The sequence below is a fragment of the Mobula hypostoma genome, chromosome 1 (genome assembly GCF_963921235.1).
Source record: "Mobula hypostoma chromosome 1, sMobHyp1.1, whole genome shotgun sequence".
NCBI lineage: Eukaryota > Metazoa > Chordata > Chondrichthyes > Myliobatiformes > Myliobatidae > Mobula > Mobula hypostoma.
In genome coordinates this window covers 194,132,736-194,151,852 of record NC_086097.1, presented here as the reverse complement: position 1 = coordinate 194,151,852, position 19,117 = coordinate 194,132,736, and the positions used below count along the sequence as shown (strand labels likewise).

Genomic DNA, 19,117 nt, shown 5'->3' with positions numbered 1-19,117 from the left:
AGGGAGAAAAAGGAGAGAGAGAGAAAAAAAGTGTGTATAAAAATAAAAAACGGATGGGGTGCAAGGGGAAGGGGGAGGTGGGGCATTAGCGGAAGTCGATGTTCATGCCATCAGGTTGGAGGGTACCCAGATGGAATATAAGGTGTTGTTTCTCCAACCTGAGTGTAGCTTCATCTTTACAGTAGAGGAGGCCGTGGATAGACATGTCAGAATGGGAATGGGATGTGGAATTAAAATGTGTGGCCACTGGGAGATCCTGCTTTCTCTGGCAGACAGAGTGTAGGTGTTCAGCAAAGCGGTCTCCCAGTCTGCGTCGGGTCTCGCCAATATATAGAAGGCCACATCGGGAGCACCGGATGCAGTATATCACCCCAGCCGACTCACAGGTGAAGTGTTGCCTCACCTGGAAGGACTGTTCGGGGCCCTGAATGGTGGTAAGGGAGGAAGTGTAAGGGCATGTGTAGCACTTGTTCCGCTTACAAGGATAAGTGCCGGGAGGGATGGGGGGGACGAATGGACAAGGGAGTCGCGTAGGGAGCGATCCCTGCGGAAAGCAGAGAGGAGGGGATGGAAAGATATGCTTAGTGGTGGGATCCCGTTGGAGGTGGCGGAAGTTACGAAGAATAATATGTCGGACCCGGAGGCTGGTGGGGTGGTAGGTGAGGGCCAGGGGAACCCTATTCCTAGTGGGATGGCGGGAAGATGGAGTGAGAGCAGATGTACGTGAAATGGGGGTGATGCGTTTGAGAGCAGAGTTGATAGTGGAGGAAGGGAAGCCCCTTTCTTTAAAAAGGCAGACATCTTCTTCGTCCTGGAATGAAAAGCCTCATCCTGAGAGCAGATGATTTTTATTTTTATACACACGTTCTTTCTCTCTCTCTCCTTTTTCTCCCTCTGTCCCTCTGACTATACCCCTTGCCCGTCCTCTGGTTCCCCCCCCCTTGTCTTTCTCCCCATACCTCCTGTCCCATGATCCTCTCATATCCCCTTTGCCAATCACCTGTCCAGCTCTTGGCTCCATCCCTCCCCCTCCTGTCTTCTCCTATCATTTTGGATCTCCCCTCTCCCTCCCACTTTCAAATCTCTTACTAACTCTTCCTTCTGTTAGTCCTGACGAAGGGTCTCGGCCTGAAACGTCGACTGTACCTCTTCTTAGAGATGCTGCCTGGCCTGCTGCGTTCACCAGCAACTTTGATGTGTGAGGCTCTGGAACCTGCTTCATTCACCTCAGCACTGATCGGACTCCGTGGCTGTGATTTCAATTCTGGATACTCTGTAACTCAGGTTCTGTGATTATTTGTTTACTTTGCTTTACTATCTGCAGAATCAGAATCAGGTTTACTATCACTGGCATGTGACATGAAATTTGTTAACTTAGCAGCAGCGGTTCAATGCAATACATAATCGAACAGAGAGAGTGAAAAATAATAGTAATAATAAATCAGTTACATATAGTGGATGGATTATTAAAAAAATGTGCAAAAACGTTTTTTAAAAAAAGTGAGGTAGTGTCTAAAGCTTCAAAGTCCATTTAGGAATCGGATGGCAGGGGGGATGAAGCTGTTCCTGAATCGCTGAGTGTGTGCCTTCAGGCTTCTGTATCTCTTACCTGATGATAACAGTGAGAAAAGTGCATGTCCTGGTTGCTGGAGGTCCTTAATAAATGGATGCTGCCTTTCTGAGACACCGTTTCCTAAAGATGTCCTGGGTACTTTGTAGGCTAGTGCCCAAGATGGAGCTGACTAGATTTACAACATTCCACAGCTTCTTTTGGTCCTGTGCAGTAGCCCCTCCATATCAGACAGTGATGCAGCCTGTCAGAATGCTCTCCACGATACAACTATAGAAGTTTTTGAGCGTATCAAAGCTCAAAATTCAAAGTAAATGTATTAGCAACGAACATGTATGTCACCACACTCAACTCTAAGATTCATTTTCTTAAATGCATCTATTTTAATGCTAGGAGCCTTGTAAGAAAGGTGGATGAGCTTAGAGCATGGATTGATACCTGGAAATATGATGTTGTAGCTTTAAGTGAAACATGGTTGCAGGAGGGGTGTGATTGGCAACTAAATATTCCAGGGTTTCGTTGCTTCAGGTGTGATAGAATAGGATGGGCAAGAGGGGGAGGTGTTGCATTACTTGTCAGAGAAAATATAACAGCAGTGCTCTGGCAGGATAGATTAGTGGACTCGTCCAGGGAGGCTATTTGGGTGGAATTGAGGAATGGGAAAGGTGTAGTGACGCTTATAGGGGTGTATTATAGACCACCTAATGGGGACCAAGAAATGGAGGAGCAAAATTGTAAGGAGATAGCAGATATTTGTAGTAAGCACAAGGTTGTGATTGTGGGAGATTTTAATTTTCCACACATGGACTGGGAAGCCCATTCTGTAAAAGGGCTGGATGGTTTGGAGTTTGTCAAATGTGTGCAAGATAGTTTTTTGCAGCAATACATAGAGGAACCAACTAGAGAAGGGGCAGTGTTGGATCTCCTGTTAGGGAATGAGATAGAGCAGGTGACGGAGGTATGTGTTGGGGAGCATTTCGGGTCCAGTGATCACAATAACATTAGTTTCAATATAATTATGGAGAAGGATAGGACTGGACCCAGGGTTGAGATTTTTGATTGGAGAAAGGCTAACTTTGAGGAGATGCAAAAAGATTTAGAAGGAGTGGATTGGGACAATTTGTTTTATGGGAAGGATGTAATAGAGAAATGGAGGTCATTTAAAGGTGAAATTTTGAGGGTACAGGAACTTTATGTTCCTGTTAGGTTGATAGGAAAGGTTAAAAGTTTGAGAGAGCCATGGTTTTCAAGGGATATTGGAAACTTGGTTCAGAAAAAGAGAGGGATCTACAATAGATATAGCAGCTTGGAGTTAATGAGGTGCTCGAGGAATACAAAGAATGTAAAAAGAATCTTGAGAAAGAAATTAGAAAAGCTAAAAGAAGATACGAGGCTGCTTTGGCAAGTAGGGTGAACGTAAATCCAAAGGGTTTCTACAGTTATATTAATAGCAAAAGGATAGTGAGGGATAAAATTGGTCCCTTGGAGAATTAAAGTGGACGGCTATGTGCGGAGCCAAAAGAGATGGGGGAGATTTGGAACAATTTCTTAGGTATTCACTAAGGAGAAGGATATTGAATTGTGTAAGGTAAAGGAAACAAGAAGGGTAGTTATGGAAAGTGTGACGATTAAAGAAGAGGAAGTACTGGCACTTTTAAGGAATATAAAAGTGGATAAGTCTCCGGGTCTGGACAAGATATTCCCTAGGACATTGAGGGAAGTTAGTGTGGAAATAGCAGAGGCTCTGACAGAAATATTTCAAATGTCATTAGAAACGGGGATGGTGCCGGAGGATTGGTGTATTGCTTATGTGGTTCCATTGTTTAAAAAGGGTTCTAAGAGTAAACCTAGCAATTATCGGCCTGTGAGTTTGAATTCAGTGGTGGGTAAATTGATGGAAAGTATTCTTAGAGATGGTATATATAATTATCTGGATAGATAGGGTCTGATTAGGAACAGTCAACATGGATTTGTGTGCGGAAGGTCATGTTTGACAAATCTTATGGAATTTTTTGAAGAGGAAAGTTGATGAGGTAAAGCAGTGGATGTTGTCTACATGGCCTTCAGTAAGGCCTTTGACAAGGTTCCACACGGAAGGTCAGTTAGGAGGGTTCAATCGTTAGGCATTAATACCGAAGTAGTAAATTGGATTCAGCAGTGACTGAATGGGGGACACCAGAGAGTTGTGGTGGATAACTGTGTGTCAGATTGGAGGACGGTGTCTAGCGGTGTAGTTCAGGGATCTGTACTGGGTCCAATGTTGTTTGTCATATATATTAATGATCTGGATGATGGGGTGGTAAATTGGATTAGTAAGTATGCAGACAATACTAAGATAGGTGGCATTGTGGACAACGAAGTAGGTTTTCAAAGCTTGCTGAGAGATTTGGGCCAGTTGGAAGAGTGGACTGAAAGATGGTTGATGGAGCTTAATGCTGAAAAATGTGAGGTGCTACATTTTGGTAGGACTAATCAAAATAGGACATACATGGTAAATGGTAGGGCGTTGAAGAATGCAGTAGAACAGAGGGATCGAGGATTAATGGTGCATAGTTCCCTAAAGGTGGAACCTTATGTGAATAGGGAGGTGAAGAAAGCTTTTGGTATGCTGGCCTTTATAAATCAGAGCTTTGAGTATAGGAGTTGGGATGTAATGTTGAAATTGTATAAGACATTGGTGAGGCCAAATTTGGAGTATTGTGTACAGTTCTGGTCACCAAATTATAGGAAAGATGTCAATAAAATTGAGAGAGTACAGAGGAGATTTACTAAAATGTTCCCTGGGTTTCATCTCCTAAGTTACCGAGAAAGGTTGAACAAGTTAGGTGTTTATTGTTGGAGTGTAGAAGGCTGAGGGGGGACTTGATCGAGGTACTTAAAATTATGAGGGAGATAAATAGAGTTGACATGGATAGGCTTTCTCCATTGACAGTGGGGGAGATTCAAACAAGAGGACATAAGTTGAGAGTTAAAGGGCAAAAGTTTAGGGGTAACATGAGGGGGAACTTCTTTACTCAGAGAGTGGTAGCTGTGTGGAACGAGCTTCCAGCAGAAGTGGTTGAGGCAGGTTCGATGTTGTCGTTTAAAGTTAAATTGGATGGATATATGGACAGGAAAGGAATGGAGGGTTATGGGCTGAATGCAGGTCGCTGGGATGAGGTGAGAGTAAGAGTTCGGCACAGACAAAAAGGGCCGAGATGGTCTGTTTCCATGCTGTAATTGTTATATGGTTATAGTCATAGTCATACGTTATTGATCCCAGGGGAAATTGGTTTTCCTTACAGTTGCACCATAAATAATAAATATTAATATATGGTTATTTTCTTGTGGGCATAGTCAATAAATCCATAATAGATTAATAACCATTGTAGAATCAATGAAAGACCATACCGACTTGGGTGTTTAATCAGTATGCAAGAGACAAAAAAACTATGTAAATACAAAAAGAAAGAAATAATAAATAAATAAACAATAAATATCAAGACCTTGAGATGAAGAGTCCTTCAAAGTGAATCCATAGGTTATGGGAACATTTCAATGATGGGGCAAGTGAAGTTATCCCCTTTAGTTCAAGAGCCTAATGGTTGAGGGGTAATAACTGTTCCTGAACCTGGAGTTCTGAGGCTCCTGTACTTTCGTCCTGATGGCAGCAGTGAGAAGAGAAAATGTTCTGGGCGATGGGGGTTCCTGATGATGGATTCTGATTTCCTGCAACAATGTTCCATATAGATGTGCTTCAATGGTGGAGATGACTTTAACCGTATCCATTACTTTTTGTAGGATTTTCCATTCAAGGGCATCGGTGTTTCAATACCACCGGATGCTAATGCTAAAGTAGCCATGAAAGACCTCAGTGCTGCTATTAGCAAGCTGCTGACATTGTATCCAGATGGAGCCTTTATTGTTGCTGGGGACTTTAATCATTGCAACCTATGTACCGTGCTTCCAATATTTTACCAAAATGTCTCATGCCCCACAAGGGGAAATAAAACCTTAGATCATGTCTACACAAATGTGGCTGATGCTTACAAAGCCAGTACCCTCCCCCACCTGGGACAGTCCAACCATCTTTCACTGTTTCTGCTTTCCAAGTGTAGCCCGGTCATTAAACGTGTGAAACCCACAATGAAGACTATTAAGATCTGGCTGGGGAGTGCTGACTCTGCTCTTCAGCACCAATTCCTGCACACAGACTGGGAGCGTGATTGCTGCCCATGCCACCACAGACTCTCAGATTAACGTTGATTTATATACCAACTCTGTCCTTGAGCATATCAACAAGTGTGTAGATACAGTGACATCACAAAAACAAATAAAAGTTTTCCCCAATCAGAAACCATGGATGAGCAGAGAAGTTCACCTACTGCTCAAAGCCAGAGATTCAGCCTTCAGGTCTGGAGACCGGGAGACTTACAGCTCAGTCAGGGCCAACCTGAGGAGGGGAATCTCTCAGGCTAAACACACATACAAACAGAGAATCGAGGAGCATTTCAACTCCTCGGACCCCTGGCGCATGTGGCATGTCATACAGGTCATTACAGACTTCAAACCACCTAGTACAGTGCCCCCTTCCAGCTCCGCTTCCCTCCCTGATGAGCTCTTCTACTCACTTTACTTCTACACTTGCTTTGACCGAGAGGACAAAGGGGTCACCCTCAAAGCGGATCTCCCACCTGGTGAACTGCCTCTCTCACTTTCCACTTCCAATGTTTACGCCACCCTGAGCAGGGTGATTGTACGGAAGGCAGCTGGTCCGGATGGAATACCTGGCCATGTGCTCAGAGTCTGTGCGGGGCAGTTGGCCAGGGTCTTCATGGACATTTTTAATCTGTCCCTGGCCCAGGCAGTTGTCCCCACAAGCTTCAAGATCGCCACCATCGTGCCAGTGCTGAAGCATTCCACTGCCACAAGCCTGAGTGACTTCCGCCCAGTTGCACTCACCCCCATCATTGCCAAGTGCTTTGACAGACTGATTCTATCACATCTGAAATCCTGTCTGCCCACTACCCTGGACCCCATCAATTTGCCTATCGTACCAACAGGTCAACAGAGGACGCCACCTCCACAGCACTTCACTCTGCCCTGACCCACCTGGACAGCCCCAACTCTTATGTTAGAATGGTGCTCATCGACTTTAGTTCAGCATTCAATACAGTGATCCCCTCAAAGCTGATTGCCAAACTTTACCAGTTTGGTATCAGCGTATCCCTCTGCAATTGGACCTTCGACTTTCTGACTAACAGACGCCAATCAGTTAAGTTGGACAACCTCTTCTCCACTTTCACCCTGAACACCGGCGTTCCTCAAGGCTGTGTGCTGAGCCCTCTTCTGTACTCCCTTTTCACCTATGACTGCATTCCTGTACATGCTTCTAGCTCCATAATCACCATGACACCATGGTGGTTGGCCTGATCAGAGGGGATGACGAGACGGCCTACAAGGACGACGTCCAGCACCTGGCCATGTGGTGTGCCGACAACAACCTGGTCCTTAACACCCAGAAGACCAAGGAGATCTTTGTGGACTTCAGGCATGCTAGGAGCCACACTCACATGCCCATCTACATCAATGGAGCTATAGTGGAGCGTGTATCAAGCTTCAAATTCCTTGGTGTCCACATTTCCGAGGATCTCACCTGGTCCCTGAACTCCTCCATCCTGATCAAAAAGGCACACCAGCGCCTTTAGTTCCTGCAGAGCATCAAGAAAGCTCATCTCTGTCCCAGGATACTGATGGACTTTTACTGCTGTACCATCGAGGGCATACTCACCAACTGCATCTCATTATGGTATGGCAATTGTTCCGTATCGGACTGCAAAGCACTCCAGCATGTGGTGAAAACTGCCCAGCGGATTATTAGCACCTAATTGCCCACCATTGAGAACATCTACCATAAACGCTGCCTGGGCAGGGTGAAAAGCATTATCAAGGATGCATCTCACCCTAAATATGGACTTTTTACTCTCATCCCATCCAGTAGGCGCTACAGGAGCCTCCGCTCCCGCACCAGCAGGCACAGGAAGAGCTCCTTCCGAGGCTGTGCCCCTGCTGAACCTCTCATCACAGCGCTAAGCAGTATTGCACCCATATTGTACTGTCTCAGTACTTTTATATTTGTGTGCTGTAGCACTTACTTTTTATTCACAGTTATTTGTAAATAACACTATTCTTTGCATTTCTGGTCAGATGCTAACTGCATTTTATTGGCTTTGTATCTGTACTCGGCACAATGACAATAAAGTTGAATCTAATTGAATTTAATCTAATCATACCAGGCTATGATGCAGCCAGTCAGTATACTCTCCACTACACATCTCTCAAAGTTTGTTGAAGTTTTAGATATAATGCCAAATCTTCATGAACTCCTTAGTAATGCTCTGCTGTGCTTTCTTTCATAATTGCACTTATGTGCTGGGCCAAGGACAGGTCCTCCGAAATAATAACACTGAAGCATTTAAAGCTGCTGACTCTCTTCACCTCTAATCCTCTGATGATAACTGGCTCATAGACCACTGCTTTCCTTCTCCTGAAGTCAATAATCAGCTCCTTGGTCTTGCTGACCTTTTTTTGCATATTGGTTGTTTCTCAGTCTTTGTTGTGTGTGGTTTTACGTGGATTCTTTTGTGTTACTCTTTGTTTTGCAGCTGCCTACAAGAAGTTGAACCTCAAGGTTGTATATGGTACATACTTTAATAAATTTAACCTTTGAAGTTTTGTTCCAACATTTTCCGTTTTAGTGCCGATTTCTAGTGTGTGCTGTGGTTAAATCCCGACAGTTCCAGTAATGATCTTTCTTCCCCTCCTTATCCTCATTCATCTTCTACTTGGACCTCCTTCAGACCAGCCATGATTAACAAACATCTACCAGTCTGTTCAGTCAGCACTGGAACCCGATTGGTCAACCTTTTCCCCATACCATTCTACCCTTTGTTCTCTCTTCTGCAATGTAAAGTATATTTAATTTCCAGTCATGATGAAACATCTGGTTTTTTTTTACAGATTAAGTTGTTGAGTGGGAGTACATTGGCAGCAAGCAGAAGATCTTGATGTGAAAGAAACTCCAGATATAATGATGCAAGAATAAAAAATACAGATATTCTCTGGTTGGTTAAGAGTGGAACCACTCAATTATAATTACAGGGCAGGCACCACTCTATCCAGCAATAGAAGAGTCCCAATTGCAACTATTCAGCTTCTGCTTTAAATGTGAAAATCAGAGAAACCAATAAATTGTTAATTATTCTCCAATGTTAAATAATTCAAGTTTTGCTTTAATTTGCAGGTCAGTGCAGCTTTGAAAAATGTACTTTGCATTTGGTTCCAACACTACATTATACAGTGTCAGTTTGAAGACACATTCACTACCAGATGGGCTGAAGCAATCAGTTTTATTAAAGTACACATAGAAACCAGCACGGGATGAAATGAAGGAGATGGAATTTAAAAGCACGATTGGTGCAGCTTTAATTGGACCTTTATTGATTATGCTTCAATCTGACACACCTGTAACAGGATAAAAGGGGAAAAAATCAATACCCTTACTCAGATTTCCAGTTTTATTTTTTTAAAACACCGACGCGAATTTGTTTCCTATCGTCTTTTACCGGGAAGGACAAAATTTTCTTCATTATTTTAAGTTACTATCTAGCGTTATGCAAACAAAAACTTATAATTGTTCAAATGTAATTATTGTACGAATGATCCAAAAACGAGTTGTCCCACCACACTTACAACATGCCCTATTTTTATCTAGTTTATAGCGAGCTGGATTTTTTTGGCAAACTAAGAAACTACTATTTCACGAAATTGGCGTGGTGTAATTTGGAAGAGGTGGCGATTTGGCATCCCCTGACATTCTCCACATCTCGTGTATTTTATTGTGCTTTTTGAACCTAATTCTGCTACAAATTGTTCATCCACATACTCTATATGGTTATATAGTAAAGTTACAACCATCAAGACGCAAGGATGGAGCTTAAGCCAAGATTTTTTAAACGTGAAGCAGAGTTCCTAGTGGTGTGCCTGAAATTCCAGTGCAGAAGGGTTAACGTCATTCCGTAAAAAAAAAACTCAGACCAGAGCAACAGGAAAAGACCGAGACCAAAGCATTTCTCTTCGGTGCACGGATCTGCTCTTCATCTCACCAAAGGGCAGATCCACTACCCGTTCCACTGCTCAGGCCTCTTCCCTGTCCGACCAGAAACCCTTCGGTTCTTCTCCCGAGAAGGTTGCGCCGCCGGTTGCAGTTCTGGCGAGTGGGATACAACCGGGAAAGGTGGTCAAATTAAAACTGCCCCGTTACAATGGCCGGAAGATTAGCTGAGAGCGAGGCGATTTTCCTGAGCTGGTCTTTGATTCTCATCAGTCTTCTAGTGTCTGATGTGCAAGCAACTCTTTCATCTGCCAGTTACAATCTGTATTCTTCCAGGTCCGCTCCGGACTACAGTGCCTACAGAGCCCTCGGGCGCGGCAAGTAAGTCAACCCTACTTAGCATTTCAAAACTTTACTGTTAACTCGTGGCTACCAGAAACAAAAGTATTTCTCCTTACTCATGCATCACCTTACATTACCATTGCATTTAAAAAACTGGAGCCTTTTTTTTGCAATTCACTAAGTGATGAAATCGATGATTTAAATAAGTGGGTAATTCTCCTTCCATCTCTCCTCGTTCAGTTTACGATTCCATGCAAGTTAAAATGCACTGCATTTGCCATCGTTCATAACTGACTGGGTCTGAGAACAAGACCTAGTGCATTGCCCTTGGGTCAGTAGTTGTATGGGGGTTGGGGGGAGGGTGGGATCCATCCACAACTGTGGCTTTACCCTAAGGTCTGTATTTGCAGTAAACTGACAGCCCTTGTTACCCCCGCTACAGGAACTGGTGCGCTTATATTATGAAGAAGAACGTGACCTGCTCGGTGGTAGACGGAGCACAAAGTTACATCAAGGCCGACTATCAGCCTTGCCCCTGGGGTCTGGCCAACTGTCCATCTGTTGTGGTGTAAGTAAGAAAAAACCCTTCTCCCCACGCCTCCGTCCCGGGAGATCTGCCATTTCGGTAACCACCCGAGGTGGAAATTAAAGGAATAACAATAGGGTTCCGCTCTTCTGGGGTCCACCGCTATGTCATTGGTTTATCCATGCCTGCGCCTCAAACTCGAGAATGTAGCTTTCACACGCAAAATTATTGGTTGAATGCAGCAGGTCAGGCAGCATCTATGGAAATGAACGGCTTGTCGGCATTTCGGGCCTAAACTCTTCTTCAGAACTGAGAAGGAAAGGGGAAGATGCTAAAATAAAAAGGAGGGGGTAGGGGCAAGAGGCTAGCGGCAAGGAGATTGGTGAAGCCAGGTAAATGGGAAAGGTCAAGGGCTGGGAAAAGAGGGAATCTGACAGGAGAGGAGAGTGGACGGTGGTGATGGAGGAGGGAACTGGGGCAAGTAATAGGCAGGTGAGAAGAAGTAAAAGGTCAGAGTGGGGAATAATGGAAGGGGGGGGGATTGTTTTCTAGAAGGAGGAATTGATATTTATGCCATCAGATTGGAGGCTACCCAGATGGAATATAAGGTGTTGTCCTCCACCTGAGGGTGGCCGCCTCTTGGCACAAGAGGAGGCCGTGGATCAACATGCCAGAATGGGAATGGGATTCAGAATTAAAATGTTTGGCCACTGGGACGTCCGCTTGTGGTGGATTGTGTGGAGGTGCTTGACGTAGCGGTCCCCCAATTTACAACAGTATTCTAGTTTAAAGCGAGGAGTGACTATGGACCATAGAAACTGAGTATAAAGTTGTTAAATGGCAGGGGTCTGTGGTCTTTCTGTTTAGCACTTTACTGTAGTTTGGATCCGCAGAGCGCATTTTCTGTTTGTCAAAAAATATATGGTTTGTTATATCATGGGCAGTACAGGTTCACAGAAATGCCTGTGCATAAGGAAGGTTTTAGCATTGTATCAATATTGGCATTCTGAAAATTGAACTCTTGTACATCAGTTTTAAAATTTATTAAGAGCCAAATTGTATTATGAATTCTTTGAGCGTTAACTAGGGACACATTCCACACATGGGCAAATTAATGCCATGGTCTTGTGGTAATAACGTACACCTTTCTGTACATTGTACATCCATATGCTGAAATGCTCCATATTGTAGGAAAGCAGAATATCCACTTTGTGTTTCATATCACCCAGTGATATCCATTAACCACCCCTAATGTCTTGAGGCTCTTTGGTGCTAAGACCAGGCTCCTATTTCTGTACACACCATGAGATCACAGTGCACATTCATTACTGTCGGCATCTCATCTGGACCATAGTCAGATTTTCTAGAACTGACCAAGTAAGGTCAATAGTTTCTTTTGTCTTGCATTGTTTTAGAACATCATCATTTCCTGTTCTAGTCATTAATAATTTGTGATTTAGTAATCGGGAATGAAAAGAAGTGGATTTAATGCCAAATTCATTCTCCAATAGCATACAAACTGTTTCAAATGTGGTAATGATTTTTAAGATTCAATGTTTGAAGTAGTTTTCCAAAAACCTTCGCCTTGAGTCTGGGGAATGTAAATTTGTAGCTTTTAAGGATACTGTTAGTTGTAAATGGCCGTACTTAGATCGGGACTAGGGTACGCTGGAGTTGTTAGCACCCTTCTTTTACAAGGAGAGGAAATAAGTTGGAAGGTCCAAATGGAAGGAAGAGTGTCAAGAGGTGAATCTGAAAATCATCATGTTTTCTTGCAGTTATAGTAAAGAGATGATTGTCTGTTGGTTGGGTTCCTTTGTTCATTTTTGTTTCACTTTCAGCCATAGCAACCCTTTTTGCATTTACCTGGTCAGTAGAGGACAAACAAAATAGGACTGTAATACCAGTCAAATTGTGTGATAGCTTGTATGTGAAGAATTGCCCACTGGAAAAACTCTCGAGATCTCTTAATATCTGTGAAGCTGCAATGTGAAGGAGCATCTTACTTTGAGAGGGAAAAAAGATAGGAACTTGAACAGTAAAGTTGGACTATAATTAATTTGAATCTACACTACATGACTTCTTTGGAGGAATAGTATGAACTATTTGTACTGTTCCAAAAATAATGATAATATCTGCAGTAAAGCTTCTTAGAGAGCTTTATCTCTACCAACATGATTTTTTTCAGGTTGTAGTAAAACACAGAAATACTATGAGATCTATTGCTCAAGTTTCTTGGTTCTTTTGTGCTATGACAGTTGTAATGGTTTCCTCTCATTTACTAATTCCTTACAATTCAACAGACCATATATTTCAAAAGTATCTTCAGCTGAAGTTGAGTAACAAAAAAAAAGGATATAAACATGGGATCAAAATCAGGTTTATTATCACCGGCATGTGTCATGAAATTTGGTAACTTGTTGGCAGTAAGATTTCTAACGTTGTATAATTTCATTTGGAATTGAGTTGCATGTAATACCTTTAGCAGGGCCTCTATGTAACATATGAACAGGATGAGCTGAGTATAGCTGTGCCTTCACTGCCCACCTGCATCTTGACCCATTTCCCAGGATATCTGACAGATGTGTCTATCTCATAACTGCAGTTTTTATTTCTGGCCAGTCTTCAGGGAAGTGGCACTATCAAATAAAAATGACATTTGTTTTAAAATATTTTTTGCCTTCTTTCTCCTTGATTTAAATGCAAACTTTTTAAGACAAGCTTTCCTGCCAAAATGAACAAAAGTTTAAGCTGATGGGGAGGTTCTCTGAAGGAAATCCTTTCAAATTTTGTAAAGCACATCAAGGTCCATTGAAATGGCCAGTTGAAATCGGTGCTATAAAACAGCATTCCTTTAATCAAGCCTTGGTATCTTACACTTTAGTTGATTATAAGAAGCTTCAGATGCAAGGAAAGAATGTAAATAATAGTCAGTTAGTGGTGAGATTTGAGTTAACTATGCTCCTTTACGGACATCCCATCCTGCAAAAACTCATTTCAGGGAGGTATCACCATCAATTTGCGGGAGACTCCCGGAACTTCTGGGAGAGCTGGGATGTCTGCAATAGAGTAGCTCCCTAGTAGCTAGCAAGCTAGTTTAAAAAACATTAGCTATGCTAATGAATGAATGAATGACAACTGTTAAACTCACCTCAACATGTCTGTTACAATCTTAACCCACCATGGGCAATAGAAAAGTCACAGTTGCAAACAGTGCAGCGAGCAACACTGTCATTATTTTTGACCCCTATTAGGCATGGGTACCCTTATTGTAGTCTGGGGTGATGTACGTTTTATATTTTACCTTTTTGGAACACTCTGCCGTAGCGCGCGCTCTCTCTGTCTGTGTGTGTCTCTCTCTCTCTCTCGCCCTCTCTCTTGTTGTCGCTTGCTTGCTCTGTTGTGCTCTCTCTCTTGCTCTCTCTTTTGCTCTCTCGCTCTTAAAAAAATTGATTTGAAGGATATTGTATATAATTTGCGGGCATCAGGGAGCCACTAACAATATGCGGGAGACTCCCGGAACTTCCAGGAGAGGTGGGACGTCTGCCTTTAAAAAGCCCCATTAGTGACTTGGGAATGCTTACTTTGGTGTTTATGATCCTTGTGACTGTAGGCAACAAACTCTCAGATCGATAAGATAAGATTTTCACAGATGAAAAAAACACTTCAATTTACAATGGATAGTCAGAGTGGTTTCCGATAAAGCAATGAGCAGGGAATAGAGAGAAAGCTAGGATCAGTGATTCTTATCCTTTTTCTGCTTGTGCATCACTTGTGGCTTTCACTTACCTCTGAGGCTCCCACCCTCCATAGTCTCTTTTAGTTGCTAAAGATTTTTTGGTCAACTCTGCTAAGTATTCCAATATAACAGTTTGTAGGTATTATTATATGTTAATAGCTCTGTTAATGTTAATATGTTGATGGTTCTGGGCCTGTATTCACTAGAATTCAGCAGAATGAAGGGTGACTGAATTGAAACCTATCGAATGGTGAAAGGCCTTCATAGAGTGGATGTGCAGAGGATGTTTCCTATGGAGCGAGAGTCTAAGACTAGAGGACACAGCCTCAGAATAGAAGGGCGCCCATTTAGGATGGAGGTGCACAGGAATTTTTTTAATCAGAGAGTGGTGAATCTGGAATTTGTTGCCACAGGCAGCTGTGGGGGCCAAGTCACTGGGTATATTTAAGTTAGAGGTTGATAGATGCTTCATTGGTCAGGGTATGAAGGGATACTGGGGGAAGGCAGGAGGTTGAGGCTGAGAGGGAAAAATGGATCAACCATGATGAGATGGGCCAACTAGCTTAATTCTGCTCCTGTATCTTATGGTTATGGCTTATGGTTAAATATAATGTTACAGGTGTATATGAAAAATAAAATAAAACTATTTCAAATCTCTGAATAGGTTACTTTATAATATATAAAATATTCTTCCAATTAGCAATGAAAAAATACTTGTATTGTTACTTTGGGCTTTTGAAGCCAAAGTAATTTTTAAAATAATTTTATTTTTAGGTAACTGTTTTTAAGATGTTGTATGTGTGTATTCTGAGTAGCAATAAAGTGTGCGCACTCACCAAGGAAAGTGAATTGAACTTCTTTTCAAAATATGATAAGATTAGGGATTTAATGGGTGTTGCAGTGTTAGATATGCAGTGGTAGACTTAACAGATACTTGCCTATCTGCATTTTAGCCATTTCTGGCCGATGACCCCATTGCCATACCTACAGCCTTCATGACATGTTTTATAAGTATTATAATATGCACGGGTCAGTGAGGGGCAAACAGACCCAGCGTCCTCCTGCCTACTCTCTGACTGGCCTTGCTGCAGGCAGCCCCGCCCCATCTGCAGTTTGTGATTTGTGGATGGATGTGTAGTGAGGCTCAGCCGGCTGTCCTGCAGGGTGTGAATGGTGATGGTGATTTATGCATGGACAAGACGGAGCGGAGATAACATTGATGTGCCGCACTGCCCCCCCCCCCCCCCCACACACACACACACACACACACACACACACAGTTGTTTTGCTGTCTCATTTGCATCATGTAGCATATTTTCTCATTCGTTTCATTCAGGGTTCCAGTTAAATTGCAATATTCATTAATTTTTTCTTTATATATTTTAGTAATATTTCATTAAAACAGTAATCTTAACATGGCCCATTCAGAAGCTCATGTAGCTCCCAGTTTCTTGCTTATTTACCTGTGGCCCCTGGGATATCCAGCATGGCCCTGTGGGGAACCATTATAACTCATGTTGAGAACCACTGAGCTACATGATTCTGGTTCATTTGAGGTTCTTAGACTGCGCATATGAACACTAATACATAATACAAATGAGCATGATAATGTCTTTCTATTAATTTATGACTTCTCCCCTTTAAGAGACTAGTTTAACTAGTTTTAATCTAGAAATGTACAAGTTTAAGTAGTGAGATTTAGATTCTCTTCAATCACGGCATCATTTGACCCTGCCTACTCACCAGATGTAAGACCAAGGAATTGATTGTGTGCTTCAGGAAGGGTAAGTTGAGGGAACACATACCAGTCCTCATCAAAGCATGAGAAGTGGAAAGGTGAGCGGTTTCAAGTTCCTGGGTGTCAACATCTCTGAGGATCTATCCTGAGTCCAAAATGTTTATGCAGTTGCAAAGAAGCCACAACAGTGGCTATATTTCATTCAGAGTTTGAGGAAACTTGCTATGTCACGAAAGACACTAATGAATTTCTACAACACAGATAAAAATTGCTGGTGAACGCAGCAGGCCGGGCAGCATCTATAGGAAGAGGTACAGTCGATGTTTCGGGCTGAGACCCTTCGTCAGGACTAACTGAAAGAAGAGATAGTAAGAGATTTGAGAGGGGGAGGGGGAGATCTGAAATGATAGGAGTAGATAGAAGAAGACAGGAGGGGGAGGGATGGAGCTAAGAGCTGGAAAGTTGATTGGCAAAAGGGATATGAGAGGATCATGGGATGGGAGCCCAGGGAGAAAGAAAGGGGGAGGAGGGAAGCCCAGAGGATGGGCAAGGAGTATAGTGAGAGGGACAGAGGGAGAAAAAAGTTGGGGGCGGAGGGGGAGAGAGAGAGAGAGAGAAATAAAGGATGGTGTACGAAGGGGAGGTGGGGCATTAACAGAAGTTAGAGAAATCAATGTTCATGCCATTAGGTTGGAGGCTACCCAGATGGAATATAAGGTGTTGTTCCTGAGTGTGGCTTCATCTTGACAGTAGAGGAGGACGTGGAATTAAAACGTGTGGCCACTGGGAGATCCTGCTTTCTCTGGTAGACGGAGTGTAGGTGTTTTCTACAGATGTAATCTGGAGAGCATTCTAACTGGCTCCATCACCATCTAGTATGGAGGGGCCATTGCGCAGGATTGGAAAATGCCGCACAAGGTTGTAACCTCAGCCAGTTCCTTCATTGGCACTAGCCTTCCCAGCAACCAGGACACCTTCAAAAGGTGATGCCTCAAAGAGGCAGCTTCCATCATTAAGGACCCCCATCACCCAGGACATGCCCTCCTCTCATTGCTACCATCACGCAGGAGGAACAAGAACCTGATGACACACACTCAATGTTTCAGGAACAGCTTCTTCCCCTCCACCATCAGATTTCTGAATGGACAATGAACCCATGAATACTTCCTCAGTATTTTCCCCTCTCTTTTGCAATACTTAATTTATTTTTTATATATAAGTTAGTTAAGTTAAAGTCTGTCCCAAGCCTTGTGGCCCATCAGGCCCGTGCTTATGCCGGTTTCTGTGGCGTGAAGTGACTGAGAGTACAAGACTCCCCGCCCCCCCCCCCCCCGATAGGACGCCAGTCTATCGTGAGGTTAGCCCCCAGCATTTGCCGGTACCCATTTTCAGCTGCGTGATCTGGAGCAGTGTGGGGTTAAGTGCCCTGCTCAAAGACACAATACGCTGCCTTGGGTGAGACTCGAACCCATGACCTTCAGATCGTGAGCCCAATGCCCTAACCACTTGGCCATGCGCCATTTTTTAAAATATATTTGTAATTTACAGTTTTTATTATTGTGTTGTAATGTACTGGCGCGAAAGGACAAATTTAATGATGTATGGCGGTGATATTAAATCTGATTCTGAGATTCTGATGTTGGTGTAGCTTCATCTCTAGACTTAATGAAGGAATCACTTATTTCATGTTCTGTCAATTTTTCCGTTGTAGGACTCACTGACAACTTTCCTCTCTTCAGTCTTTAGTGTATCTTATTGAGATGAAATGGTCCATGTGAACCTTTCTGAATACCTCTTCTACTTTATCTAGATAACTCTGGGATCTATTCACCTGCACAATCTCTGTAATATTGCTTTTTCTCATCTCCAATCCATCTGGTGCTCTTAGTGCAAAAAACCTATCATTCCGTCTGCTCCCCTTATTGTTTTTATTCCACGTGCAGTGATTTTTGCTTTGTCCCACCTGCCCTGGTTTTACCTTCCTTTGCAGACTTGGTTGTGCCCTGTGTCTTTGGTGCATCTGAAGTAATGTACCCTGGAGAGGAATGCAGCATTGATACGTAACTCAGAAGGAAAACAGACTCTATACTTCTCAGACTGGCCTGATCTGACCTGCACAGCTTCTGCATTAGTGCCTTTTTCATTGTACTTGCTGATCTTTCAGTTTCTCCAGTTCAAGGTTAGGTGATGATTCTGAAATAAGGCTTGATCGCTTCCCTCTTACCAACAGTTAAAATTGAAATGGCAGAATTGCAAACTGTTATCTGATAGTCTCCCTGTGAATACCTCATGTGGTAAAAATTGAATTTTGCAGTAGTGCATTCAGTGCTGGTCAACGTTTACCTGAATTCATTTTGAATGTATGTTTACCGATCCCAGAAAACTGTCTATAGCTTTCTCACTATGGTGAATGCCAACATGTGTGAATGGCCTTGTGGACTGCTTCCACAGTCGGACTTGGGCACTGAGGCTGTGATCTGTGGTGAGCCGACTGTGCACTCACAGGCTAGCTTTTCCAGATACTTCTCTACACGAACCAGTAATAGTTACTGTTTTCTGTTAACAATGCCCAACTGTTCCAAGTGAAGTTCTTTTACTCTTGTATTCCATAGTTCTTTATGTTTAGCTATTGTTTGACCTCATTTAGCCTTGATTTATGGACAGATCACTATGATGGAAAAACCTCGCATCCAAATATACAAATCAGTCCAGCCATTCAAAGAATACCCATGTACTTGTTTAATTTGGGATTTCATATATTAATATAATCTGCACCCTTGCTCCTTATGAAGCTATAGTGTGATCATAATATGAAATATGAAGTGGTACATTCTAGGAAAGGAAAAAGCAAAGGATATGGTTAAAATAGCAGAACAAAGGAGAATGGTTGCTGGTCCTGAAGTGTTTGGAGTGGCCGTATCAAAGGAAAATACTTTATGTTTTACACGTGACTCATTGATCATTCAGGATTAAAGTTATGTCAAATTTTAAGGTACTTTGGCGAGGCCATTAATTTATTGCACACAGTTGGAAGGATACTGGAACTGTGAAATAAATTCCATAATTAATGTAAAATATTGTCTGTGTAGTGTTCTCGTACAGTGTGTTGA

The 19,117-nt window shown here is 42.7% G+C and overlaps 1 protein-coding gene across 2 annotated transcripts in view; it reads left to right on the top strand.

The window, feature by feature from the left end:
- Positions 1–9,662: 9,662 nt before the first annotated feature.
- Positions 9,663–19,117, top strand: part of emilin2b (elastin microfibril interfacer 2b) — an 88,424-nt gene continuing 78,969 nt past the window's right edge. For both annotated transcript variants that reach the window (XM_063062458.1, XM_063062449.1), the window contains exons 1-2: positions 9,663–10,043; positions 10,447–10,572. In XM_063062458.1, the coding sequence (XP_062918528.1) occupies positions 9,874–10,043; positions 10,447–10,572 (296 nt within the window). In that variant the 5' untranslated portion in view covers positions 9,663–9,873. The remainder of the gene's footprint in view (positions 10,044–10,446; positions 10,573–19,117) is intronic.